This window comes from Balaenoptera musculus, chromosome 11, assembly GCF_009873245.2.
Source record: "Balaenoptera musculus isolate JJ_BM4_2016_0621 chromosome 11, mBalMus1.pri.v3, whole genome shotgun sequence".
Lineage (NCBI taxonomy): Eukaryota > Metazoa > Chordata > Mammalia > Artiodactyla > Balaenopteridae > Balaenoptera > Balaenoptera musculus.
This window is the reverse complement of record NC_045795.1, coordinates 22,471,926-22,499,866: the sequence shown is the minus strand read 5'-3', so window position 1 is coordinate 22,499,866 and position 27,941 is coordinate 22,471,926. Positions and strand designations below refer to the sequence as shown.

General features: G+C 43.7%; 1 protein-coding gene across 1 annotated transcript; it reads right to left on the bottom strand.

Annotated features, from left to right (window-relative positions):
• Positions 1–23,288: 23,288 nt before the first annotated feature.
• On the bottom strand, positions 23,289–24,202 carry LOC118903068 (olfactory receptor 10C1). Its single transcript, XM_036867741.1, is given in 4 exon segments — positions 23,289–23,494; positions 23,497–23,828; positions 23,830–23,902; positions 23,905–24,202. Coding segments are annotated over 4 exon segments (909 nt in total).
• Between the last annotated feature and the right edge of the window lie 3,739 nt (positions 24,203–27,941).

The following is a 27,941-nucleotide window of genomic DNA, read 5'->3' as shown; positions in this document are numbered from 1 at the left end:
GTGTACCAGCCTTTAAATCCAGAGTGATCTGGGTAAAATGAAAGTCAGGGGACCTGAGTTCCACCTAGCATAACTGCCTTTGACTAGTGATTTGATATGGGGAAGTCACTTCATTTCCCTTTGCCTCAATTTTTTCATGTGTAGTAGGAGGATTTTGTACTCTATAACCTCCAAGGTTCCTGCATGTCCTCCTGGCTCTAATTTTAATAAATATTTTTCAAACAAATGAAAAGTGGATGCAGAAGCTTTTTAACCCTTGATAGTGATGCTCAATCACATTTCCTGATGGTACAAAAACCATCATGGTTGATGTGATGGATAAAAGTCACATAGAAAGCTTTCTACTACATGGTTCCTGATGGGTATGATTATACAGATAGCTTGTTTTAAACATCATTTTCACTGTTCTTAATTTAAAACTCATCATCCCCTAATTTTTTATTTGTCAGGAAGGAACTCTCTTCCCCCTAAGAAAACATTATGTTTATATGGTTCTCTCGTTTTATCTTCATTAGGCAGAACAAGTATTAATGTCGTGATGAAAAATAAGGGTTCAGGAGTCAGACCGCCCAAGTTCCATTCTTGCTTCTGCCATTTCTTAGCTGAACAACCTTGGGCAATGTTGCTTAACCTCTCTGTGCCTCAGTTTCCTCATATGAAAATAGAATTGATTAAGTAGCTCCAACGGGTAAAGCTCTTAGAACAGTTCCTGACACATAGTAGACGTTGAATAAATGTTAACTATTATCACTATTTCACATCAGGAAACAGGCTTTTAGAGGGTTCCTACACTACTTAAGGACAGAACTGGTATGTACATATATACCCCTTTTCATATGTTAACTCATGTGAAAAAATAGATAATACTCCTATTTTATACAGTAGGATAGGAGGGTAATTGAGGTTAAATAACTTGCCCAAATTCTCATGGTTTGTAAATGCCTCTCAGGATTTCAACCCCAATCTGATTAATTCTGGGATCCTTGCTTCTTTTTCTTTCTTTTCTTTTTTTTTATGAACCAGGCTCTAATTATGCTAGGGACTGTGATGGATAAAACTACATACAAAGATTGACCTTTATTTCTGGATAATTTTATAGTCATACTGGAGATGAATAAAGTAGGAGAGTTGACATTCAGGCTTATGGTCCAATGGTGCTAGAGATGTTGAGTTACAAAGAGTCAAATTTTCTAATTCTCTGCTTACATAGACACACACCAGTTCAGCCAGGCAAGTCTTAAGTCATTCTTAGGCAAACCTACCAAATCCTGAAAACAAGCACACAGTGATCAAATTGCACAGACATCTTTACTGCATGTACACACAAATACCCAAACACATAGCTCAGACACATTTGTACACATACCCAAACACCCCATAATCCCCCTAAAGCATCCAGAAACCAAATCTGTTGTAAAAAATATTCTATAACGTGTCCCTACACATCATTTCGTATTCTAGAATGTGCCCCTCTTCCATAAGACCACTTTTTAAAAGTGCAATGTGGTAATAAGCCTACCTTCATGTCTTATTCTCTGGCACTGATATCTAGGCCTTCAGTTTCCAGATGAGAAGTTGGTCTCTTGCTCCTGCTCTGGATTCTCTGGGTTTGAAATGACAGTGGAAGGGATGAAAGAAAGGCCCAATCACATGGCTGTTGATTTCTGGAACCGGTGCCTGAGATCAGGGCAGGTACCTCGAGAAGACAACGTGGGATGGGCAAAGCAGTTGTAGAGAATGAGAAAGGGTGTTGATGAGCCTCTACTAGAGAGAGAGCCAGGGAATCAACAATTTCTGTTATTTAGAAGAGAGGATGGAGCTCTGGGGAATCTATGTCCCTCTCCCATAATTAGCTCTTTGTATGGAGGTGTCCAGAGAGAGCTCCCTCAGGGTAGGGAAGGGAAATTTCTGGAGGGAAAGGCCCTTTCGGATAGAGTGTCCCTGGCAGTGTGTGGAAGCCAGAGGCAGCACAATTCCTTCTCACATCATTGCTACTCTTAATTTTTAACTGGTTTAGGATTGCATCCTCTGCTGAGTGACCTTAAGCCAGCTGTTTAACCTCAGTGATTCTCATCTGTAAAACATGGGTAGCAACCCTTACCTGTGCCAGATGCTGTAGATTCGATGATGTCATCCCCAGTTTTGAATGCAGCTTTGATTCTCATGTCATCAGCTTTACCCCCTAACCCCCTTGTTGCTCTCATCCCCCACCTCACTCCCTTTGCTCCCCTTTATTCCTTGAAGAGTTTTGTCCCTGGCTCACGCTCACTCACTCCAGTGCGGCTACCATCACGATTCTCAGTGAATTCAGTATCCACGGAGATGATACTGTCTCCTCTCAGTTCCTTCCTCAGTAGCCATCTGAACATTTATCACTGTCCTTCACCTCCCTCACATCTTCACTCCTCTCTCTATCCGGCTTAGATTCCCTGGTCAGTCACTGTAATTAGTCCTTTGTGCACATACTATCAACGTTCCTGCTGAAATCCACCTCAGATCCTATCCTATCCCTACATTCGTTCAGCTGATCGTGGACGGAGAAAAGGCCACAGTCATGCCGAGAAGTTTCACTTTACATTCATGACCACTAACTTCATTTTTAAATTTTCTGTCCAGTTTTATTGAGATATATTTGACGTATAACAATGTGTAAATGTAAGGTATACAAAGTCATGATTTCATACATCTATGTATCGTCAAGTGTTTATCACACTGAGGTTAGTTAGCACATTCTTCATCTCACATAATTATCATTTTGTTGTTGTTATGGTAAGAACATTAAAAATCTACTCTCATAGCAGCTTTTAAGTATTCAGTACAATGTTGTTAACTATAGTCACCACACTGTACATTAGGTCCCCAGTCATTTTATAACTGAGAGTTTATACCTTTAGAACGTCACCTCCCCATTTCCCCCACTCCTCAGCCCCTGGCAACCAACATTCTACTCTCTGTTTGGATGGGTTTAATGTTTTTAGAGTCTACTTATCAATGGTATTGTACAGTATTTGTCTTTTTCTCTCTGACTCATTTCACTTACATAATGACTTCAAGGTACATCCATGTTGTAACAAATGGAAGGATTTCCTTATTTTTTATGGCTGAATAATATTCCATCATATTATATATATGTATAAATATAAATATTATATATAAATATTCATATTTTTAAATGCAACACACACACATATATATAAATACCAATTTACATTCTCACCAACAGTGCACCAGGATTCTCTTTTCTCCACATCCTCACCAACACTTGTTATCTCTCTTGTCTTTTTGATGATAGCTGTTGTGAAGAGTGTAAGGTGGTATCTCATTGTGGTTTTGACTTGCATTTCCCTGATGACTAGTGATGTCAAGCACCTTTTCATGTTCCTGGTAGCCCTTTGTAGGTCTTTGGAAAAACGTCTGCTCAGATCTTTGTCCATTTTTTTAATCACATTTTTTTTCCTGAAAAATGTCTATTCAAGTTCTTTGACAATTTTTTATGGATTTTTTTTTTTTGCTATTGAGTAATATGTGTGTATATCTATCTATCTATCTATCTATCTATCTATCTATATATCAATATTAACCCATTATCAGATATATGGTTTACAAATACTTCCTCCCATCCTCTAAGCTGCCTGTGGTTTAGGGCTTGTGAAGACAACTTGAATAATGTAGTAACACACAGAAACCTTCCCCACGGTGCCCTCCATTTTCTTTCCACGTCTCTCAGGATCTTTCAGAGTCTTTGTATTCATCTTGAATTTAACCTAAATGCTTCCTGCCTCAGTAAGGGTATTGGAAGGTTGTAGAAGGATGTGACTTTCTCCTGTGCCCACTCTCCCCAGATAGAGCCAGAAGTCTGAGGTCTGACATTCAAGGCTTCCAAGAATCCAGCCTCAAGTTTCCAAGCCCAGCATGTGTTCTGCTTTTCCTCGCATAAACTTGCTGCACTGATTGGATTGGATGACTCCCTGTGCTTCCCCACTTCTGTATCTTTGCACTGGCATTTCTCTTTGCTTGAACAAAATGCCCTCCTTGTTTCCTCTCACCTACCTCAGTCCTCCCGACCCCTCCAGGTTCCGAACAAGCTTCACCTCCTCCAGGAAGCCTTTCCAAGTCTCTTCTTGCTTCCCAGAGCCTTTAGAGTTTGCGAAAACAAACATAATCTTTTTCACATTCTGCTTTTCATTTCATTATTTTCTGATTATAAAAATAATATATACCACTTATGGAAAAGCAGGAAATATAAGAGATAAATGGGAGAAAACAGAGATATATAAACATATAGGGAAAGAAAAAAGCCTATCTATAATTCATACAACCGATACTGTTAACTATCCACCATCGATAATTTAGGATATTCTCTTTCCCACTCTCTTTTTCCTTCATATTTTTACATAATTGAATTCATTATGGTTTCCATAAGTTTATTTTTTGTACTTGGCGTTAGTCATCTAGTATTATGATGAAAGAATGTCTACATTATTACATATATCTTGTATATATGAAAATATAATTTATATTTATTGATCATCTGCTAACGATCAGGCACTATAATATCCACAAGATACATGTGTGCTCAATGTGTCAATTTATTATAATTTACTGTTGCCCCCTTCTTTGATATCCAGGTTACTTTAGTTTTCTTACAAAGCATTAAAGGTGACATTTCAAGAAACAGAATGAATTTTCTGTATTTTTATCTTTTTTTTAAAGGAAAGAGTGGTGTGTATAGAACGATTGCATCAAATGCTTCCTTAGAATCCCTGGAGTCTGTCTATGTATGTATGTTTGCATGTATGTATCTATCAATCATCTATATCTATATCTACCCCTCTAGTGACAAAGTGGAAAGAGTGTATTAGATTCTGGCCATGAAGCCCGATCTTGAACAACTCATTTGACATCTGTGAGCAGTTTTGGTGGATAGGTAGATTGGTAATGTTGCGTATCCCTTCAGGGTGATGAGGAGGGAGAGAGGGAAGGGAGGCTCCCAGGGGAGAGCTGGAGTGGGTCTGGGGTTGGGTGAGAGTGAGGGAGAATGAGGAGAATAGAAAAGAGATGCTGAGTGGAGGAGGAAGGCAAAGAGCCTTTACCAGATCACGGAGAATGTTTTGCATAAGGGACACTGTGGGGCCTTGACAATTACCTGCACACTTGAAAGGCAGAAGAAAGGAGGGTGAATAGAGGAGTGGGTGGCATCTTTGAAGCCCAAAGTCTGCACCTAGATCCCACTTCCTGTTTTTCTCCGTTCTCAGAGGACCAATCCGGGATTCTTCCGAGCTGCAAGCCAGGTCAGCTCCTTCTCCTCTTTCCCCTTACATCTCCGGAGGAACCAAGGCCCCTGTGTCTCAGCCCCATGGCGCCTGAGTTTCTCCCACGTTCCTCTCCTCACTCTTTCCTAGTTGACCCTGACAGGGAAGAGTTAAGGCCAATGAGCGCACACACCGTAGGGAGGCGGAGAGGCTGACAGCGACCTGGATGAGCACCCACTCGCGTTTCCGGACTGAGCTGAAGCCTTTGTCTCTATTCATCAACCAGTCCTGCTTCCTACGTCTCCTTCCGGCCCCCAAGCGAGATCCTCTTCCGTCAGGCTCTCCGGTGCCTCCCTGGGGCCCGGATCTGTGAACCCCGGAGAGCCCAGGGAGGAGGTCAGGCTGGGGGACCCGGGAGCCATCTGCTGGTGGGAGCCCTGAGTGCAGGCTGGGGAAGGGAGATGCGCCGGGGAGCGGTCTGCCCTTTAGCTCGGAAAAGAGGCTGCCCAGGGAGCCCAGGCACCAGTTTCCCTGTGGGCCGGTGAGTTTTCCTCTGGGCTTTTGTCGTCGTTCTCCTCTTTCTCCGCCAGCGCTTCACCCTGCCTGCGCGGCTCCTTCTCCCTCCCCAGTCACCTCCTACTTCCTTCTGCAGAGTGAGGGAAGGAGGCTTCTTCCGGTAGCAGGCGCCGCCAGGGCCAGGGGCACACTTTAGAGGGTGGGTCCTCTGGGGCTTGGGAAGTTAAGGAAGGGAGGGAGAGTCAGGGGGGAGAGGCTGGGAAGAGGGAGCCTTAGCGAAAGGCAGGGTGGGAGGTGACAAAGAGGGCCAGGAGAAGAGCAGGATGTGAGAGGGGAGGTAGCTCTCAGGGGTCAGGTTCAAATCAACTACCCTGTGTTTGTCCTCCGCAGACTGACCACGGCATCCATGCCCTCTGCAAGTAGGGCTCAGGGGAGAATGCGGCCTCTTGCCTTCCCCCTTGTATCTTTGCTTTCACCTCTTCCTCTTTCCTACCTCTGTGGTGACTGTGTGTGTGTGTGTGTGTGTGTGTGTGTGTGTGTGTGTGTTCCTTTCCCTTTTTGCTCTTTGGGCCAGTACTCAGCCATCTCTTTCCCTTTGCTCCATCTCACAAGCATGACCCTTTCAGTTTTCTCTGAACCACAGCTTTGACTGAAGTCTTACGATGAAACCAGGCGAGAAGGATTCATTCATTTTTGTTCATTCAGCACGTATGTAGGGACAAGAGCACAATGGCCAGAGAACTTGGCTGGGCCAAAGGAGACCTAAGTTCTAATTCTGGCTCTGCCACTAGGTAGCTATGTGACCTTGGGCACATTTAAATCACTCTATGCCTGTGTTTTCTCATCTTCCAAACGATGGGATTGGACCAGATGAGCCCATTTTTCTGCTCAAATGCCCTAATGACTCTGTGATGCTGTGATTCTGTTTATTAAACAGTTCTGGCCATTTAATTCATTTGGGGCCATTTTCTCTCCAGGTCACTCTGCCTTTATCTGCTCCTCATGCCATCCTCCTCTCTGAGTCTTTGTGTCCTGCTTCCCCTTCATGTTTGAATGTCCCTTCTTGTCTTTCAGCCTCTTATGGATCTCATCCTTGGGCTGTCATGCCATTCCAGGTGCTGCTGTCATTTGAGGAGGTGCCCATGCATTTGTGCCAGGAAGAGTCGGGGTGTCTGGACTCTGCACAGAGGGCCCTCTACAGGGATGTTATGTAGCAGAACTACAGATATCTTACTTCTGTGAGTGAGACTTCCTATCTCTTCTCTTTTTCAGAATTCTTCTTCATTAGCAGTACATGATTTTCAGTACTATTCAGTGAGAGCCTCCCCACCGATTCTGACCCCCAATGGGGTACTGATTGATGTTGGAGTGATCTGAAAATGCAGTATGTTTTTGGCCAGTATTACTCTCAAAGAACTTTCTGGAAACTGAAGGTATTTATATGGGGCATTTAGAACATGAGTGATAGCTCCATATAACTCTTTCTAGAAATGTAGGCTCTTTTAAGTCTAGACTCAACCTCTACTCTCCCCCAAATGCCTATAACATTCCTTTCTCTCTATTACATTTTTATTACAAAACATTTTTATTTCCTAAATAGTACAATGAGATGTGATGAGAAATCTAGCTATACCAATGGGCTGTGTAAAATAAAAAGGCCTGGGAATGGGAGACATGATCCTGGTTAGGGAGATGGAGATTTCTGGGTCAGTCCTCAGGTGGTATTCTCACTCCCTTTATGGGCATGACTTTTAGTGGGTGCTGTGAGGAGATTGAGGTTGTGCGGCACAAGGAAGCTCAGAGCCATAACAACTTCAATCAGTTCCTTGGTTTACCAGTCCAGTATTTTCTTTCTTATATTGATATCAAGGTTATAATAGAAGGATCTAGTTTATTTCCATCACATTTTCCTTTATTTCAAATCCCAAACTTCCCCCTTAATCCTCTATGGGCTGAGAAATGGAATGTTGCCTGCCACATCAGTAAACGAAGGATGTCACAGTCATCAGCGATTGCAGCCATGCGGCTACGCCAACGGTGAGCTGGTGAGCCCTGAGGAAAGTCAGGATGTGAAAACACAGGATACTGGCCCCAGAGAGCTGAGGTGCATATCAAAGGAATGATTTCAGTGAGCCCAGACTCTTGCCTCTTCCCATACATAGAAAAATGCTAAATTCCTTAACTTGACATATCCAGTTTTTTTAAAAATTAACAATACTCTTTTGTTCCTACTACCTGCTCTTTGTTGCAAAACTCCTATAGATCCTAGTTCTCCCTTCGCCTCCTTGGAGCAGTTTTCTCAGGGTTACTTGAGATGCTGCCTCCCGGGCTTGACGTCCTAAAAATTTCCACCGAATAAAACATAACTCTCAACTTTTAGGTTGTGAATATATTTTTTTAGTCGACAGGGTTTACCATCAGTCATCCCCACACCTTACAGTTTGGGGTGGGGCATTCACAGAGAAATAAGACAAGGCCCGTGCCCACTTGGCTGTTACCTTCCTGTTGTCATGACAAGAGAAAAACCATCCGTTAAACAAAGAAGGTTGAATGTGCTCAATGTCAAATGAGTGTTTTAGAGCATTGTGCATTTGATTGGACCAGTGCCCGTCTGTGAACTGTTTGTTATCAGTTTGTGATGGGATAAGTACATACATTGAGAGAAAGCATTTAGAAACTTTTAGAGCAATTTGACATTGCCACAGTATCCAAGCATGTGGCCAGTGGGCCCATCTCATTGACCAAAAGAACAAAACAAAAAACCTCTGGTCCTTCACCACAGATAGTCTGAGAAGCACTGGTCTAGAAAATAAGTGTTATGTGGCGTGGGATCGTCAAGGATGGCTTCATGGGAAGCAAGGTGGAACTTGAAAGATGGGTAGGAAAAATAAACTATGGAGAGGGGAGAAGCAGAGAAGGTATTCCAGGTGGGAAGAAGGGGAGAGCAAAGACTCAAAGGGAGGTGGACTTACTGGACACTGGTAAATAGACTAGTCTGCCTGGTTAGGTTAGGGTAACATGAGACGGTGGAGGTGGGTACAGAAGTTGGTGTTAGACATGTTGAATGAACGACATGGCCCAAGCCTACCGTTGCAGCTAGCCTCAACACCCAGGATATTGTGGTCCAGCGGCAGCCATTCTAGAATTTAGAGAGTGAAATGGGACCACATATAAGTAGGACATATGAGAGGTGAACCTAAGTTGGTGGAGGGGCAGTAGCTCAAAAGGCAAGGTTAGACAAGTTGAATAAGGACTATTTGAATTTTGTTTTTTAGAGTGTCAAGGTACAGAGAACGTAGGGCATAGTAGCTGTACATAGCTCAGTAAGGAATTTTTGATCTTCCGATTGATCCAATAGAATTCTTGTTTCCTAAAACTGAGCTGACCTCACAGCTGGAGCAACGTGAGGAACCATAGATTCTCGATGTCCCAAGACCTCCTGATCTGGGGCTTATTCCAACCTTTCTTGCAGGTGAGAGGGCTGCATCCAAGGTATAGTAACTGAGCAGAAGGGAGGGTTTCAATATTTGGAGAAGGGATTGTGTGAGAGGGAAATCAAATTTACTCTTTATTTTCTCTTCCATAGTCATATATTCTCTTACCAGTCTACTCATCCATTTGCTAATTTCTTTTTTTTTTTTTTTTTTGGAAATTCAACTTTGCCAAACACAGTCTTTTGCCTTTTGCTGCTCCCATCATTGGTCCCTGCTCTCAAAGGCGTTTGCCACGTAGACCTCCTCACCCTGGAATTGTCATTCTGCATCAGTGCCTTATGCTGCTGTCAACTTAAAAAAAATGTACAACATGAGAGTTGTGAGTTAAGTTTTATTTGGGGCAAAATGAGGACTGCAGCCCGGGAGACAGCATTTCAGATAGCTCTGAAGAGGTAGGGGGGGAAGGTCAATATATATGTGATTTTGGTGAAGAGGGAATACATGCAATCAAGCACATATTTTTGCAGAAGTTCTCGTGAGGGTTACTGCAAGTCATGAGGAGCAGACGTCACCATGAAGGAATTTAGTGCTTTTCTAGATATGAGGAGATACAAGAATTGGGCTCATAAAATCAGCTCCTGAAAATATCTACCTGTTCTGCCAGTTTTTCTCAGAGCACAGGGTGCCTCATTCCTGATCTCCACCCTAAATTCCTTTCAGGGGGTGTTGAAGGTCAGCAGCTGCAGTGGCACCTGATTTAATCCTTGTAGAGGTAGATGGCAAATGCCAATTTGTAGTTGACACTGCCCATATGGCTTCTCATCTGCTGGGTTATATGCAACTTATAGCTATTGATACCGAGCAGGACCCTGTGGGGCTCCTGGGCACAAAAGCCCTCCTGTGTCCCCCATTTCTTTGATTACAGGAAATAGGTTTCATTCAGCCTCCACAACCTTCTCTGAGTTCCAAGGGGTAGGTTCAAACAGTTGTTAATCAGGGAAGGGAAGGGATGCGGAGACAAGGGAGGAATAGTGCAGCCCTGGGGCAAGGTCCTGGTTCTCCCTCAAGGGATCCACACAACAATATCTTTGAGCTGTTTTGCAGATACTGAAGCCCCCACCAGGTGGGAGAGGTTAATGGTTAACACGCTGCCCACAAGCACGTAGATCCCAGACCAGCTGGAACCAGAAAGTTGATGCTGACTCCCACTTACCTCACCACCAACCAATCAGAAGAAGGTCCACGAGCTCATCACGCCCTCTTTGAACCATTACTATAAAGCTCCCCACTATGCCCTCCAGGTTGGGACACACAGTTTTGAGGGCATTAGCCTGCTGTGACTCCCTTTGCCTGGCAAAGCAATAATTCTTTTCTACTTCACCCAAAACTCTGCCTCGAGATTTAATTCCGTGTCCGTGTACAGAGGCCGGATTCAGTTTCACTATCTCTGAGTCCTTTAAAAGAGATTCATCTGTCAATACTTCACAGTTCTACCATCCAGGTCTTATTGTATTCTAATTCTTGATCTGCTCAGGCAGCAGGAATTTATGGAAATTACTGTGTGCTGGAGCTGTGCACTTGCTCAGCTCTATCAGCGTGTCTTGAGAAAGATATTTGGAGTATGAAGTTAGATTTGTTCCAGGGGTGTAAGGGAGATGCACTGATTTTTTTTTTTTTTTCTGATACAAATGTGATGCCTGTTCATTGTATAAGAATTGCAAATACAAAAAGTGTAAGAAGTTAAAAACCATCCCACTACCCAGATACAACTTCTTTCTACATTTTGGAGTATTCCTTACAGACCTTTTAAAAAGTTAGTTCAATATAGGTCTAGAGACAATGTCTGTCTTTTTAATGTAGCTCAAAATGTCTCTAAAAATGAGAATGTCAGAGTGATAGGAGGGTACAGTGGAACCACAGTCAATTTCTGAGGTTCTTTGAAACAAAGTGTCTACTAAGATCAGCTCTTGGATTTTTAATTTTTTTTGACAACGGTGGCCAGTAATATTTTGATGCTCGGTTAAGCTTGGGGCCATCTGGTTGTTATATTCCAAACGCTATATATTTTTTGACATTTTGGAGATTTTTTAAAGCCCACATATGTTAGCTTGGATTGAGTGTTGGAAGAAATGTGGGAAAAGTTCTTTCTATTGTTAGAATATGGAACCAGAGAGGCCTGATGTTGTCATTGGCAGGTGATGTGGTGATGAGACTTGGGGACGGAGCGGGTACACTCTGGTGTCTTCAGCACTTCTTGGCTCCCATGGGTCACTGGCAGGAGTGTGGCAGGCTCACTGACTTGTCACACATCTGAGATCACGTTGAGTGAACAGTGAATATAGATTATCCTCCTTTATAGCATGTGTGTAAACATGAATCTTTTTGTGCATGTATTTGTGCCTCATGCTAAGGAAGAGAAGGTCATGCATTTGATGACTTTTTATTTTTAAATAGCTAAAAACATACACAGACCATAACCTAGCCTTATCATTGCCCGCTAGCCTACTGAGAGAACTCTGAGTATCTCATCCTTCCTCACAGAGTTCATCCGTATATGCATGTCTCTCGGTGTATATACGTGTTTATAATTGTATAGTTATATGTGTGTTTGTGTCTCATTTTTTCTGTTTGTTCGTTTGGGAGTCCCATAGCTCATGGATAGGTTTAGAGGAACTCAAAACAAATTATACATATTCATGTAGTAAATGGAGCCACTTTCCCAGGCTTCATGCTAATGGAAGGGAACAACTGGAAGATAGCCCAAGATATGAATAAGACAAAATAGTAAAAAATCGCAAAGTAGTTTCTATTTGCCTTTGAAATGTGGTTTATCTCTATTTTTAAAGCAAACTCACCACATCAGCCCAAGGTTTTTTTTTTTTTCCCCCAGCATTTCTGCACATCTCTTATCTCAACACGTTTCAACTTCCTGCAACAGTATCTGCCTAACTCTTTTTAACTCTAGGGTTTTTCTCTAGGCCCTATTTCAGAATTAATGTTTTATTATTTTCACATATTTGTTCCTTTACTTATTTAAAGGAGATTTACAGTGGATTTCTAATTTCCAAGTAAAATCCTAGGCTGTAAGAACCATCAGTTGAGAGGAGAGGTGACATAGTTTGACTGAGCCTAAAAGTCCCCAAGATTCTACTTCAGAAGTTGAAGGGCTTGCCTCCCAGTCAAATCCATTTCTCTTTTCTTGAATTTCCTGTGCACAGTACATCCTGAAGGACCTTGACCTAGATTTTCCCATGGGTAAGCAGCTCTCTGGATGTGGTTACATCTGTGCAGCTGCCAAAGGTGCTAATCTGGGGAGCAGGCAGCAAGATGGAGTAGCAGGTGCTGTTTGCATTTCCTCAGTTGCTAAGTTGCATTTTATAAATGCTGCTCCACTGGAGGTGTGTGTGTGGTGAGGACTTAAAAAAATTGCGCAACGTGAAAGTTGCTAGTTAAGTTTTTTTTTTAGTTTTTATTTATTTATTTATTTTTGGCTGTGTTGGGTCTTTATTTCTGTGCGAGGGCTTTCTCCAGTTGCGGCAAGCGAGGGCCACTCTTCATCGCGGTGCGCGGGCCTCTCACTATCGTGGCCTCTTGTTGCGGAGCACAGGCTCCAGACGTGCAGGCTCAGTAATTGTGGCTTACGGGCCCAGTTGATCCGCAGCTTGTGGAATCTTCCCAGACCAGGGCTCGAACCTGTGTGCCCTGTATTTGCAGGCAGATTCTCAACCACTGCGCCACCATGGAAGTCCCGCTAGTTAGGTTTTATTTGGGGCAAAATGAAGACTGCAGCCTGGGAGACAGCGTTTCGGATAACTCTTAGAAACTGCTCCGAGGAGGCGAGGGGGGGGAGCCAGGTTATATAGGAGTTTTTTTTTTTTTTTAAATTATTTATTTATTATTTATTTATTATTTTAATTTTTGGCTGTGTTGGGGCTTCGTTTCTGTGTGAGGGCTTTCTCCAGTTGCGGCGAGTGGGGGCCACTCTTCATCGCGGTGCGCGGGCCTCTCACTGTCGTGGCCTCTCTTGTTGCGGAGCACAGGCTCCAGACGCTCAGGCTCAGTAGTTGTAGCTCACGGGCTCAGTTGCTCCGCGGCATGTGGGATCTTCCCGGACCAGGGCTCGAACCCGTGTCCCCTGCATTGGCAGGCAGATTCTCAACCCCTGCGCCACCAGGGAAGCCCCTATATAGGAGTTTTGTAAAGCAAAGGGCAGGTAGTCTGAACATCAAAAGATTATTGTTAATTAAAGAAAACCAGCTATCTCAAGTTAAGACATTTAGTGCTTTTCTGTGCAGGGGAAGATGCAAGAGTCTGGGCTCACTGAAATCATTCCTTTGATATGCACCTCAGCCATCTGGGGCCAGTATCCTGTGTTTTCACACCGAGTTTCCTCAGCGCTCACCGCAGGGAGTGGCTGCAGTCTGACAGCTGCTACTAGATGGCGGGTATTCTTTTCAGCCCTGAGTTTCCTCAGGGCTCACTGGCTCACGTTGGAGGGCTGCAATCGTTGACGACTGTGACATCCTTTGTTTACTGATATGGCAGGAAATATTCCGTTTATAAACATTCCATTTATCAGTGGGATGATTATAAGAACCCGGAGCAGACAACTATGTGTCTCTGTCTCCCTGTAGCATCGGGCACATTCCCCTGCCTTACCCAAGGTGCTGGGTAGTTGTCCATTATGTGATTGACTGACCCCACTCCTCTCTGTGCCAGGCCTCCCATCCTCTGCTTCTCCCGAGGGACACATACTCACCCCTCAGAATTCTGCTCCACATTCGGAATCCAGGTTTCTCCTCAAGGGCAGCCCAGAGTCTGAACTAGGTGTTCCTTCTTTGAGCTTCCCTAAGACCTTCTGCTCATACCTATCATAGCCTAGCTACTCTCTCTATTTGTTAAATTTTATTTTTTAATATTTGTTTTTGGTTGAGGTATAATTAACATAACACTGTATTAGTTTTAGGTGTACAACGTAACGGTTTGATACATGTATATATTGCAAAATGATGACTACAAAATTTAGTTAACATCCATCACCACACATGGTTACATATTATTTTCCTTCTGCGGAGAACTTTTGTTTTACTCTCTTAACTTTCAAATGTACAATATAGTATCATTAACTCTCTGTAGTTTTCTGAACATAGTTATAACAGCTGCTTTGAAGTTTTTGTGATAATCTAACATCTGGGGTCCGTAAGAGACGATTTCTACTGACTGTTATTTTCTTGTATATCTGGTCACACTTTCCTCTTTCTATGCATATCTCATAATCTTTTGTTTATTACTGGATATTTTAGATAATTATGCCAATCTGGATTCTGATCCCAAGGGTGGCACTTGCTGTTGATTGTTTATTTGTTTAGTGACTTGCCTGGACTAGTTCTTGGGGCTCTCTTTTCCTGCATTATTAGCCACACTGTATTAACATTTTTGTTTTCATTTTTAAGACTTGTTTCTTAGAGATCTCCCGGGATCAATGTAGCTTATTGGTTAGCCAGTAATTGGTTAAAGGTTGTGCTTAAACACTTTGAGCCATTGAGTCTTCCATCCTTGATTGATGGCTCTATGTGGCTTGGAGAACACATTCAAAGTTCAGGCAGTTTGTATATCTGTCTTGGCTTTTACTTTCTGTGTTTGCAAGGCCTCATGTTCAGCCCCAGATGAGTATCTTGCTCCTATCTGCAGCCTTGTGTGTGTGAAGCCTTCAGATCATGAGGGACATGTAGGATCTTATCAAGGCCCACTTTGGGTGTCTTGTTCTCTAGATCTCCCTGTTAAACTTCTGGCTGATCTGCAGGTTTGTTGCTTTCCTCAATCAGTATATAGATCTCAGGCTAGATGAGAACATGGTCTTCCTGATTATTGGCCACTAAGACTGCTGTTATTTTGACAACTCCCTGGGCACAGAATATTCTCTGTTCTGCTCCAAATAAAGTCAGCCCTTTCCCTTCTGATCTTCATGGCCTGCCCCTTCCTTGGCAGGATTTTGGGGCCAGACACCTGGGCAAGTGATGGGAGCAGCTCCAGGTTAAAATGACACAGACCCACGGTTCTTGCTAAGGTTTAGGAAGTATTCTTGAATAAATACTTCTCAAATTGTTGGATGCATTTGGTCAGTTTCTGGAGTTCTTGCATGGTTCTTTTGGACAAATTTGTCCAGTTTTTAATTTTTTTGTTTTTGTTGTTGTTGGTAAGAGTATTTGCTGAGTGCCTGCCTCACTCAGATACTTTAGAAGTTCCCCTTCACCTCACCCTCCCCAATCCCCAAATAATTATGAGTCAAACAGAATGAGGAAATTAAACCTACTAAAACCAAGTAGAAATAACTTTATATTTGTTTTCTTTTTGAATTGTCTGAGTTTCTGGTGAGAAGCCAGATCATGGAGTTTGAAGTAACCATGGACACCCTGAATGTGTGCATCTTTTATTCCTTTTACTTTCTCAAGTGCTCCATTCAGCACATATTTATTAAGTAGCTTTGTAATCATACTAACAGACCTGTTAACTATGTCTTGATTCTCTCATTTTACAGATGAGGAAGAAGGCTTAGAGATACTGAGCGATCTGCTCAAGGCGTCAATCTTAGCCTCAGTACTAAGGCACAATCTGCTGATTTACACTGCAGTCCATTTCCACCCATCTCTAACCCTGGCTTCTGCTTTCTCCCACAGGTGACATGCATGAAACCCCTGCCCCGCCCAGGGAGGGCTGCGAGGCAGGGACTCCTTTCCCCAGCTCTGCCCAGTGGGGATGAGGTCTCCGGGGAGCCTACTGACAAGGTTCTCTACTGGTGCCCTTCAGACGGCAAGCAACTGATCCCCTGCACTGCCATTGACTGTCCCTGGAGACCCTTTTCTGCTCCAGACCCTCCCAAGCCTTACCAGTGCCCGCAGTGTGGCAAGGACTTCAGCCACCTCTCCAAATGGAACCTCCAGCAGCGCAGCCCCAGGGACGAGAAACCTTTCCAGTGTCCATAGTGCAATCAGCGCCTGAGCTGGAGCTCAGACCCGAGGCACCATCTGGGCAGGCACAACGGAGAGCCTCCCTTCTGGTGCGCGCTGTGCGGGGAACGCTTTGGCCGCAGCTCATGACTACTCGTGCGCCAGCGCGTCCACACGGGCGAGCAGTCCTACCGTTGCAGAGTGCCGCAGGTGTTTCTGTCTTGCCCAGTGTCTGGTCAAGCACCGGCGCATCCACTATGGCGAGAGGCCCTGCAAGGGCGGGGATTGTACTAAATGTTTCAGCCAGCGCGCCAACCTCGTTCCGCACGGGCGGGTCCACGTGGGCGAGAAGCCCTGCAAGTGGCGGGATTGCGCGCGGAGCTTCAGCCGGAGCTTGCACCTCATCCCGCACCGGAGGGCGCACGCGGGTGAGCGTCCAGGTGGCTGGGGACGGCTGCGACAAGAGCCTCAGCAGATGCTCGCGCACCGCAGGGTCCACTTGGGCGAGAAGCCCTAAAGCTGCGGCGTGGGCGGCAGGAGCTTCAGGCAGAAGACCAGCCTCGTCCCGCACCAGAAGCTGCATGGGGCGGACAGGAGGCTGGAGGTGACACTTTGCGGCCTGTCCAGACCTGGGACCGAAGCCTGAAGCTCTTACCTGGGACTAAGCAGAGGTGACCCATTTCCAGGAGCCTAGACCTCGGCTTCGTCCTTTCTCAGTGGGAATCGTCAAGGGAAGATTTGGGGCCCTACTAGAAACGGGGGTGAAGTAGGAGAGCTCAAGTTGATTTTCTTTGGTCAGCATTTCCAGGGATCTAGTGGCCCTCAGGCAAATCCCTGGGATTGCATGGTGACTAAGTAGGGCTTTTAAGCAGGCCTCTGTCCTTCCTTCCTCTTCAGAGTCTCTGCCATGCCTCCCAGAAATGTAGGAAATCCCAGAGAGCACCAGACAGCTGATCCCTGGGTTCTCGGGTCCCCGGGGAATGATCTGGGAGCAGAAGGCATGGAGCAGGAGAATGACAGGCGGTACGGGGTGGGGGTGGGGGGGTGTAAAACCTCTTTGTAGAGTTTTCTCATCCAACTTATTTTCTAGGGTTTTTACTCCCATTTGTTAGTCACTCATTGGAGCCCCTGGTCTACCTCATGGGAGATGTTAAAAGAGGGAGGAGAAGGTGGCCCCCTTTTGAAGAGGTCCCCCTGTCATGTTTCCATCCCCCCAAAATGACCTTCTGAGCCCTGCAGCTCGTGTCCTCATTTGCATCAGCTCATCATCAACTTGCTCTCTCCTCCCTCCTCCCAAATCTTTGCTTTGCAGTTGATGTGTGCCAAAGTTCTGAACGTTGGTGGTATGGGGCATGGTGTTTTCTTTACAGTTGAACTCTGCCTCACTGGTAGAATTTCCTGCCTAAGTTTTACATCAGGGCAGGATGTGGTGGGAGTCTGGGTGACTAGAAATTAAAAAAAAAAAACAAAAAAACCCCAACCAAACAACACTTTTTGTCTTTCACACAACTCAAAACTGGGGGTGGAAGCCAAACCCAAGGGTGATGGTGGTGGAGACTATTGATGGCCCAGCTTCTTCTCAGCACTTCATGTTTCCTGGTTGAAGAGGTGTCAGAGGTAATACGGTGAGGGTGGAAATACCGTTCTTTTTTTCTTTTTTTAACTTTTTATTTTATATTGTAGTATAGTTGATTAACAATGTTGTGATAGTTTCAGGTCTTCAGCAAAGTGGTTCAGTTTTGCGTATACATGTATCTCTTCTTTTTCAAATTCTTTTCCCATTTGGGTTGTTACATACCATTGAGCAGAGTTCCCTGTGCTATACAGTAGGTCCTTGTTGAGGAAATACCATTCTTTGCTCAGTCCCCCAACTGGAAAATCAGACTTTCTGGAGGTGAAAGTTATTACCAAATTCCACTGGATGCACCTCCTGAAGGTTGGTGCTTCTCATATGTTTTTTTGTGCACCAGCTTTTCCCTTCAATAAGGTGTCTTTTCACTGGAAGAAAATTATTTTTAAGCTTGTGGTTGGTGGAAGCCAGCATTTCTCTTTCTAGATGAATTATTTGGACCAACCCCACTTTCCTGTGGAGTCTTGGGAACTGGTTTAAAGTAATTGTTTACAGATACTTTCATTTTGACTTTCTAATTCTCCTTAACTTTTCAGGAGCCCACCAAGTTCTGGGCAGAGGCCTTTCCCTATAGCGATGCAGATACAGTGCACTTAAGTTAAAAATGCCAGAATGGGGACTTCCCTGGTGGCGCAGTGGTTAAGAATCCGCCTGCCAGTGCAGGGAACACGGATTCGATCCCTGGTGGGGGAAGATCCCACATGCCACGGAGCAACTAAGCCCCTGCACCACAACTACTGAGCTTGCACTCTAGAGCCCGTGAGCCACAACTACTGAGCCCACATGCCACAAGTACTGAAGCCCACGCACCTAGAACCCCTGCTCCGTAACCAGAGAAGCCACTGCAATAAGTCCGCACACTGCAACGAAGACCCAATGCAGCCAAAAATAAATTAATAAATTATTAAATAAATAAAACAAAATAATGACTGGTTCAGTAGCATCCTCCACCAGTATGACCAGTCATCAAAAAAAAAAAAAAAGTCAGGATGTCAGGATCGGTGTGTGCCACCGTGTGGCCATGGTGGAGAACTGCACCTTCAGTGTTCTGGAGAGTAAGCCCTGACCCTGAAATATCGTAGCAACTATCCCCTGAGCTAAGGTCTAGGGTAGTAATTTTAGTCTTTAAGCTGCGTTTTACCCACGGAATTCCTGAGTCAGTAGGTCTGGGGAGGCACCTGAGAATTTACATTTCTAAGTTCCTGAGAGATGTCGTTCCTGCTGGTTGGGGGACTGCATTTTGAGAACCACTGTCCTAGTGTAATGAAAAGCCAATAGTTTTGAGCTCTCAGCTCCACCACTGCAGGTTCCCACCCAACTCCAAACCAAAGGTGATCCGGGTGTTCCAGCCTGTACAAACTGTGTGGAAGAGGTGGGGGTAATCTGGTCCATGTCCCTGACCACAAGGGGGCGCGCTATAAAATTATCTGTTGCCTCATTAGGTCATCAGGAAAAGCTCAGAGAGGTGCTGGGAAAGGAGAGCCCAGATGAGGTCCGGCTTACCCAAGAGAAGCCTAATTGTTGACTGGGGCACACTGGGACATGGACAAAGTCGAACTTGGCCACCTTTCCACCCTTCCGGACGCTTCCTTTTTGTTTTGGCTTCTCCACCTGTCTGGGTTCCAAGTCCTGAGGCATCTTGCTCCTAGAACTCTATCTTAAGCTGTAAATGAGAAACGATGCAAGTGATGCACCTTTTCAGAAATTCCTGAAGTAAAAAATTATCTGTGATTCAAAGGGAAGGGCTTTTATGAGTCTTTAAGAGTGCATTTCAGGCACCTTGTCAGGCCATTGTGTTAATGTTTTTAGTGCATGTGCCTGGTTTGCAAACCCACCACGATGTTGGGACTGCCTCCTAATAACACCACGGATGCTGATGAGACTTTCCCCTCTTTGGGAGATCTCACCCAGACACCGAGCTGAGGGCCTGTGTGAGATACTGCAACCTCAGATGATATTTTATAGATGGGACGCTGGTTGCTTAGATAACAGCACCCAGATATGGTGAGCATCCATCAGAAAGACGGGGAAGAAGGCACACTGGATTTGGGGAGCAGGTGTCATTTGGTTTGCTTCCTTAACCTTGGGTGAAGGTGGACATTGGCCATCCAGAGATCTCTCCAATAATTGGCTCCTCCCTGTGTCTTTTCCTTCTTTTCTGATGAGTACATGCATGTCTGCTCTCTGCTAGAAATCTCTGTGTGAATAAACAGAAACCTGTCTGCTTGAATTCTTTTAGATCTGGGGTCATAGTTCTGAATTTAGAAACTTGCTGCCTATTTTGAGTGGTATTTGCCATGGGAACCAAGTGAACAAACTTATATTTGGCCAGGATTAGTGTAGTTCAATATCCCTTGGTAGCAATGGTGGGGAGGGAGCATTCACCATGATCTTTCGATGTGGACCTTTTTGTTTTAAAAGTCTTTATTGAATTTGTTACAATATTGCTTCTGTTTTATGTTTTGGTTTTTTGGCCCCCGAGGCATGTGGGATCTTAGTTTGCCAACCAGAGATCAAACCCACACCCCCTGCATTGGAAGGTGAAGTCTCAACCACTGGACCACCAGGGAAGTCCCCACCATGATCTTCTTTTTGGTTCTTTATGTGAGAATCAGCCACAAGAAGCAGAAAGTCCTTGGGGAATAGGCATGGAATAATGGAGCTCGAACTTGACATAGAGCTCATTTGATTCAACCCTACTGTTTACTGACGATGAAGTTGAAAACCAGAGAGATGATGAAAGGAGTCTGCACCGGGTCAAGAGTTTAGTAGTTGAGGGGAGATGTTCACCCAGGTCTTCAGTCTTAACCCAGGCTTTTCCTTTCAGCTATCCCATCTGCTGTCTTTTGCATGCTCATGACCCTAGATCTTGCTCCAGAAAAACTTTAACAAGCTTTACCTATTATGTACAAAATAAGGATGAGGTAGACTGCACAAAGAAAATTGTAGACTAGAAAAAATAAGGTGAAGTCAGATATAAGACGAGTATTTCAAAAGTACACTGTGAGGGAATGTACATTTCCTGGAAATGAGTTACAAATTTGGCTTTAAGTTTACTAGCTGTCATGCAAACAGGGCAAAGTGATTACGTAGTTTCTTAAAAAGTTAAACAAACACTTTCCATATGATCTAGCTATTCCACACCCAAATATTAACCGAAGATAAATAAAAGCATACAAAGACTTGCACATAAATGTTCAGAGCAGCTTTACTTGTAGTAACCAGAAACTGAAAGCAACCCAAATTTCCATCAATAGGTTAATGGATAAACAAATTGTCATATGACCATATAATGGAATAACAATCAGCAATAAAAAGGAATGAGCTGTTGATACACACAACATGGATGACTCTCAAAATAATTGTGCTGAATGAAAGAAGTCACAAAAAGGGTACATACTTTATGATTCCATTTATGTAAAACTCTAGAAAAAGCAACATAATCTATAGCCACAGAAAGCTGATCAGAGGTTGCTTGGGAATGAGGAATGCATGGAGGGGTGGAAGGGAGAAATTGCAACAGCGCATGAGGAAACTTTGAGGGGCTTAAGTATGTTCATGTCATGCCTGTGGTGATGGTTTCACAGGTATATAATACACCAAAACATATCAAATTTTACACTTAAATATATACAGTTTATTATACATCAATTGTACTCTCATAAAGCTGTTAGGAAAAATGTTATTGCTTACATAAGTACAGTTATTCCTAGCACTGAGATGTGAGAGAAGTTTTTCCTCTGGGGGTTTCATAATGTTGCTTCTTATAGTCTTCCCCAACGTAAACCAATGGTAGAATGCCAAAGCACTATTTAGCAAGAACAATTCTATGAAGGATAGTTAGAGATGACTAGGAGATGAGATATAATGCATTTTAGATGTGCAGCTGTCTCTTGGTCTGCTTTAGTCTGGAGATAAGATTTTAGATATCAGGAGAAAAGCTGTATTACCAGTCTTCTAGCCAACCCTTCCTAAATATTGTCCCTGTCAAAGGATGTCTCAATAAGTGATAAGGAACAGTAGTTTTGAGATTTTACTCATTGATAAGTATATAGACTGTAGGAATATGTTAGGGACTGGGTTGAATTCCTCAAAAGTCAAGGAGCCAGACAGTTCCATGACCCCAGGGAGGACCATACTATTCCTCTGTGGGGTAGGAGATGAGGGAGTAACTGTTTATTGTCTCTTCACCTAGTGTTTTGAATATTCTCTACTTTGCATTGTCCTCTGAAACATTCATGGGAATGAGCATGATTTCCTCAACCAGCTAGCAAGCACCATCTGGGCAAAATCACCACCCTGTATTTCCTTGGTATTACACCACAGTGCCAAGCAGGAAAATGAGCATATGGAAAGCCTTCAATAAATGCTTGTAAAACTGAATAAAGTGTTGGGTATAAGAAAAAGGGTGTGGATTATATTTTTAATGATTAGTGAATACCTGCCCCCCTGAGACATCTTTTCTGATTGTCTCAGCTCATCTCATTTCTTTGTTCTGTGTGTCTCTGACTCTTCCGTGCTTTGCCATTATATGTACTCTACAGTGGCCTGACTGTCTTTGGTTTATGTCTGTGCCGGGTGGCAGTAGCGTGTGCCGTTTCTTCCTCCACTCTCTTTTGAGTCTTGGTTCCCGAGGTCATTGACACTCCAAGAATACCCTCTCTACCCCAACAAAGGCGCCCAATGTGGGATGGATATTATCCTCTGTACTGATCTGTCTGGCTCTGTAATAAAAACATTTACAGAGGCACTATTTTGTGTGCGATATTAAGTTTGGCTATTTAACAAGCTTCAAAAAACCCAAAGAAACAGACTCCATTATTATGCGAAATTTATGGATAAATAGCTTAAGGCTCAGAGTGATTATGTAATTCTCCTATTATCACACAGGTAATCGCTTGAAAGAATTATGGCCTTAAATTACAGTCTGACATTATAATCTATTCTCTTAACCACTCTGTCATACTGATTTCCATAAGAGCTTACTTTTATTGAAACTTTTTTCACTGCCCTCACTTCTTCAGGGCTTTTCTTTTTACTTGGTGATGGATTTAATTAGATATAATTATGTGTGCTAATGTACTAATTATCAGTACCACCCAGAAAATAAATGCCTTACCTAGGATATATAAATGTCAAATAACTTTAAGGATCATTACTATTGCTGGAAATTTTATTACCTTGATAGTCTGGTGAAGATGACATTTTGTAACGTTTCCCTAGCTGTCAACTTGCTCTGCTTGTAAAGTTGATCCTCCATCCTAAATTTTTCCTGTTTCTTACAACGGAAGGCAGAATAGTGTGTGTGTGTGTGTGTGTGTGTGTGTGTGTGTGTGTGTGTGTGTGTGTGTGTGTCTTGCAGGAGTTGGAAGAGGTGTTTGACTCCAATAGTTCTTTAAAGGCAACATTGTCTTCTTGACAAGCTGCCCTCTCCCAAGATAAGAACCATGCTTCCTCTTTGGTGATTTGGGGCTGAATGGGAATGGTAGTCATCGTCAGTCACCCTTTGTCAAACCTCTGCCAGCCCCATTTTCTGGATGGTTCTCTTTAGAGCAGCCTTGACATCAGTGTTCTGGAGGCTATAGATGATGGGATTGAGGATGGGGGTGACTACAGCATAGAAGAGGGAGACAAGAGGGTCAGTGACGGGATCATAGCTGGCCTTAGGGCGGATGTAGATAAAGATCGCAGCGCCATAGAAGAGGGAGACCACACCAGGTGGGAGGAGCAGGTGGAGAAGGCTTTGGGGCGGCCAGCAGCAGATGGGATCCAGAAGATAGTAGCCAGGATACTCCCATAGGAGCCCAGGATGAGGCCAAAGGGGCAGAGGATGAGGAAAGCAGTGGCCAGGATAATCTGCAGTTCACTGAGTGAGGTGTCCCCTCATACCAGCTGCAGGACAGCCTGGATCTCACAGAGGAAGTGTGGGATGGCACTGGGGCCACAGAAGGGCGAGGAGAAGATGAAGGAGGTGTGGCCCAGGCCCACCATTGCTCCACAGCCCCACGCTGACCCAGCTAGACACAGGCACGCCGATAGCTCAGCAGCAGGGGAAGCGAAGGAATTCGCAGATGGCTGCATAGCGGTCATAGGCCATGGCTGCCAGGAGGCAACACTCCGTGGCATCTGGAGAGCACAGCCAGAGCGAGGGATGTGGCGCTGACCCGTGAGGAGGTGGTGAAGCAGTAGGGGGTTGGTGACGGACGTGTAGCCAATCTCCAGGGCTGAGAGGATTCGAAGGAAGAAGTACATGGGGGTCTGGAGGGCAGCGTCAGCTGAGACCAGCACCACAATGAGGAGGTTGCCAGCCACCGTGAGCAGGTAGACAGTGAGAAAGAAAGAGAAGATCAAGCTCTGGAGCTCGGCCAGGTGGGAGAAGCCGATAAGAATGAATTCAGTCACCACGGAGGTGTTTGTACTCATCCTGCTCACGTTCCTTCTGAATGAAGGATAGAGGAAATGACAAGGGGGGCTTCCCGGGGGCTTCCCGGGGGCTTCCCGGGGGCTTCCCTGGTGGCGCAGTGGTTGAGAATCTGCCTGCTAATGCAGGGGACACGGGTTTGAGCCCTGGTCTGGGAAGATCCCACATGCCGCGGAGAAACTGGGCCCGTGAGCCACAGCTGCTGAGCCTGCGCGTCTGGAGCCTGTGCTCCGCAACGGGAGGGGCCGCGATAGTGAAAGGCCCGCGCACCGCGATGAAGAGTGGCCCCCGCTTGCCACAACTAGAGAAAGCCTCGCACAGAAACGAAGACCCAACACAGCCAGCCAGCCAGCCAGCCAGCCATAAATAAACAAATAAATAAACAAATAAATAAATAGCTATTAATTAAAAAAAAAAAAGAAATGACAAGGGAAAGTTGCAATTATGGAATTGTGAGGTGGACAAAGATGACCTCTTGTTGCATCTGATCAAAGCATTGGAACTTCTTTTCTTTAATTAATTAATTAATTAATTAAACATCTTCATTGGAGTATAATTGCTTTACAATGGTGTGTTAGTTTCTGCTTTATAACAAAGTGAATCAGCTATACATATACATATATCCCCATATCGCCTCCCTCTTGTGTCTCCCTCCCACCCTCCCTATCCCACCCCTCTAGCTGCTTACAAAGCACTGAGCTGATCTCCCTGTGCTATGTGGCTGCTTCCCACTATCTATTTTACATTTGGTAGTGTATATATGTCCATGCCACTCTCTCACTTCGTCCCAGCTTACCCTTCCCCCTCCCCGTGTCCTCAAGTCCATTCTCTATTGTCTGCATCTTTATTCCTGTCCTGACCCTAGGTTCTTCAGAACCTTTTTTTTTTTTTAGATTCCATATATATGTGTTAGCATACGGTATTTGTTTTTCTCCTTCTGACTTACTTCACTCTGTAGAATGAAACCGGACTACTCTCTTATACCATACACAAAACTAAATTCAAGATGGATTAAAGCCTTAAATATAAAACCTGAAACTGTAAAACTCCTAGAAGAAAAAACAGGCAGTAAGTCTTTGACATCAGTCTTAGTAATATTTCTTTGGATGTCTCCTCAGGCAAGAGAAATAAAAGTAAAAATAAACTAATGGGACTACATGAAACTAAAAAGCTTTTGCACAGTGAAGGAAACTATCAACAAAATGAAAAGGCCATCTACTTACTGAGTGGGAGAAGATATTTGCAAATGATATGACTGATAAGGGATTAATATCCAACATATGTAAACAGCTCATACAACTCAACATCAAAAAAGCAAACAACTCAATTTAAAAATGGGCAGACGAATTGAATAGGCAAGGATATTGAGAAAGGGAACACTTGTACACTGTTGGTATGAATGTAAATTGGTGCAGCCACTGTGGAAAAAGTATGGAGGTTTCTCAAAAAACCAAAAATAGAACTATGACTCAGCAATTCCACTCCTGGGTATATATGTGAACAAAACAAAACAAAACAAAACAAAAACACTAATTTGAAAAGATACATGCACCCCAGGGTTCATAGCAGCATTATTTACAATTGTCAAGAAATGGAGAGGACTTCCCTGGTGGTCCAGTGGTTAAGAATCCACTTTACAATGCAGGGGACACAGATTTGATCCCCGGTTGGAGAACTAAGATCCCATATGCCGTGGGGCAACTAAGCCTGTGCACCACAACTACTGAGCCCATGCACTGCAACTACTGGGCCCACATGCTCTGGAGCCCACATGCCCACAACTAGAGAGAAGCCTGTGTGCTGCAATGAAGAGCCTGTGCACTGTAATGAAAGTTTCCACGTGCCACAATGAAAATCCCACATGCCACAACTAAGACCCGATGCAGCCAAATAAATAAATAAATATTTTTTTAAAAAAGAAATGGAAGCAACATAAGTGTCTATCAACAGGTGAATGGATAAAGGAGATGTGGTATGTGTGTGTATACACACATACACACACACACACACACACACACACACACACACACACACACACTGGAATATTACTCAGCCATAAAAAAGAATGAAATAATGCCCTTTGCAGCAACATGGATGGACCTAGAGATTATTATACTAATTGAAGTGAACCAGACAAAGACAAATATCATATGATATTGCTTATATGCAGAATCTAAAAAAGATGATACAAACGAACTTATATACAAAACAGAAATAGACTCACAGACATAGAAAACAAACTTACGGGGACTTCCCTGGTGGTGCAGTGGTTAAGAATCTGCCTGCCAATGCAGGGGACACGGGTTTGAGCTCTGGTCCTGGAAGATCCTACATGCTGCGAGGCAACAAAGCCCGTGCTCCACAACTACTGAGCCTGTGCTCTAGAGCCCACAAGCCACAACTACTGAGGCTGCGTGCCACAGCTATGGAAGCCTGCGTGCTTAGAGCCTGTGCTCCTCAACAAGAGAAGCCACCACAATGAGAAGCCCATGCACTGCAACGAAGAGTAGCCCCCGCTTGCCACAACTAGAGAAAGCCCACACGCAGCAACAAAGACCCAACACAGCTAAAAATAACTAACTAACTAACTAACTAAATAAATAAATAAATAACAATTTTTAAAAAAAGGTAACAAACTTTTGGTTACCAAAAGGGAAAGAGGGGGAGGGACAAATTAGGAGTTTGGGATTAACATATACACATTACTATATATAAAATAGATAACCAACAAGGACCTACTGTATAGCACAAGGAGCTATACTCAATATTTTGTAACAACCTATAAGGAAAAAGAATCTGAAAAAGAATAGAGATATATATATGTATAAATGAATCACTTTGCTGTACATCTGAAACTACAACACTGTAAATCAATTATACTTCAATAAAAAAAAGAACAGGTAAAGTTTATTTGAGCTGTCATAACAAAGTATCACAGATTGGGTGGATTAAATAAAGCAATTCATTTTCTTACAGTTCTGGAATCTAGAGATCAAAGTGTTGGCAGGGTTAGTTTCTTCTGATTCTGCTCTCATTGGCTTATAGAAGTCTGTCTTCTCCTACATATTAAGACATTGGTTTTTCCTCTGTGTGTGTGTGTGCCCTAATCACCTCTTCTTTTTTTTTTTTTTGACTTTTAGAATTTTATTTATTTTTTATATATTAGTGTATACATGTCAATCCCAATCTCCCAATTCATCACCCCACCCCCCCAGCCCCCGCCACCTTCCCCCCTTGGTGTCCATATGTTTGTTCTCTACATCTGTGTCTCTATTTCTGCCCTGCAAACCGGTTCATCTGTACCATTTTTCTAGGTTCCACATACATGCATTAATATACGATATTTGTTTTTCTCTTTCTGACTTACTTCACTCTGTATGACAGTCTCTAGATCCATCCACTTCTCAACAAATGACTCAATTTCGTTCCTTTTTATGGCTGAGTAATATTCCATTGTATATATGTACCACATCTTCTTTATCCATTCATCTGTTGATGGGCATTTAGGTTGCTTCCATGACCTGGCTATTGTAAATAGTGCTGCAATGAACATTCGGGTGCATGTGTCTTTTTGAATTACGGTTTTCTCTGGGTATATGCCTAGTAGTGGGATTGCTGGGTCATATGGTAATTCTATTTTTAGTTTTTTAAGGAACCTCCATATTGTTCTCCATAGTGACTGTATCAATTTACATTCCCACCAACAGTGCAAGAGGGTTCCCTTTTCTCCACACCCTCTCC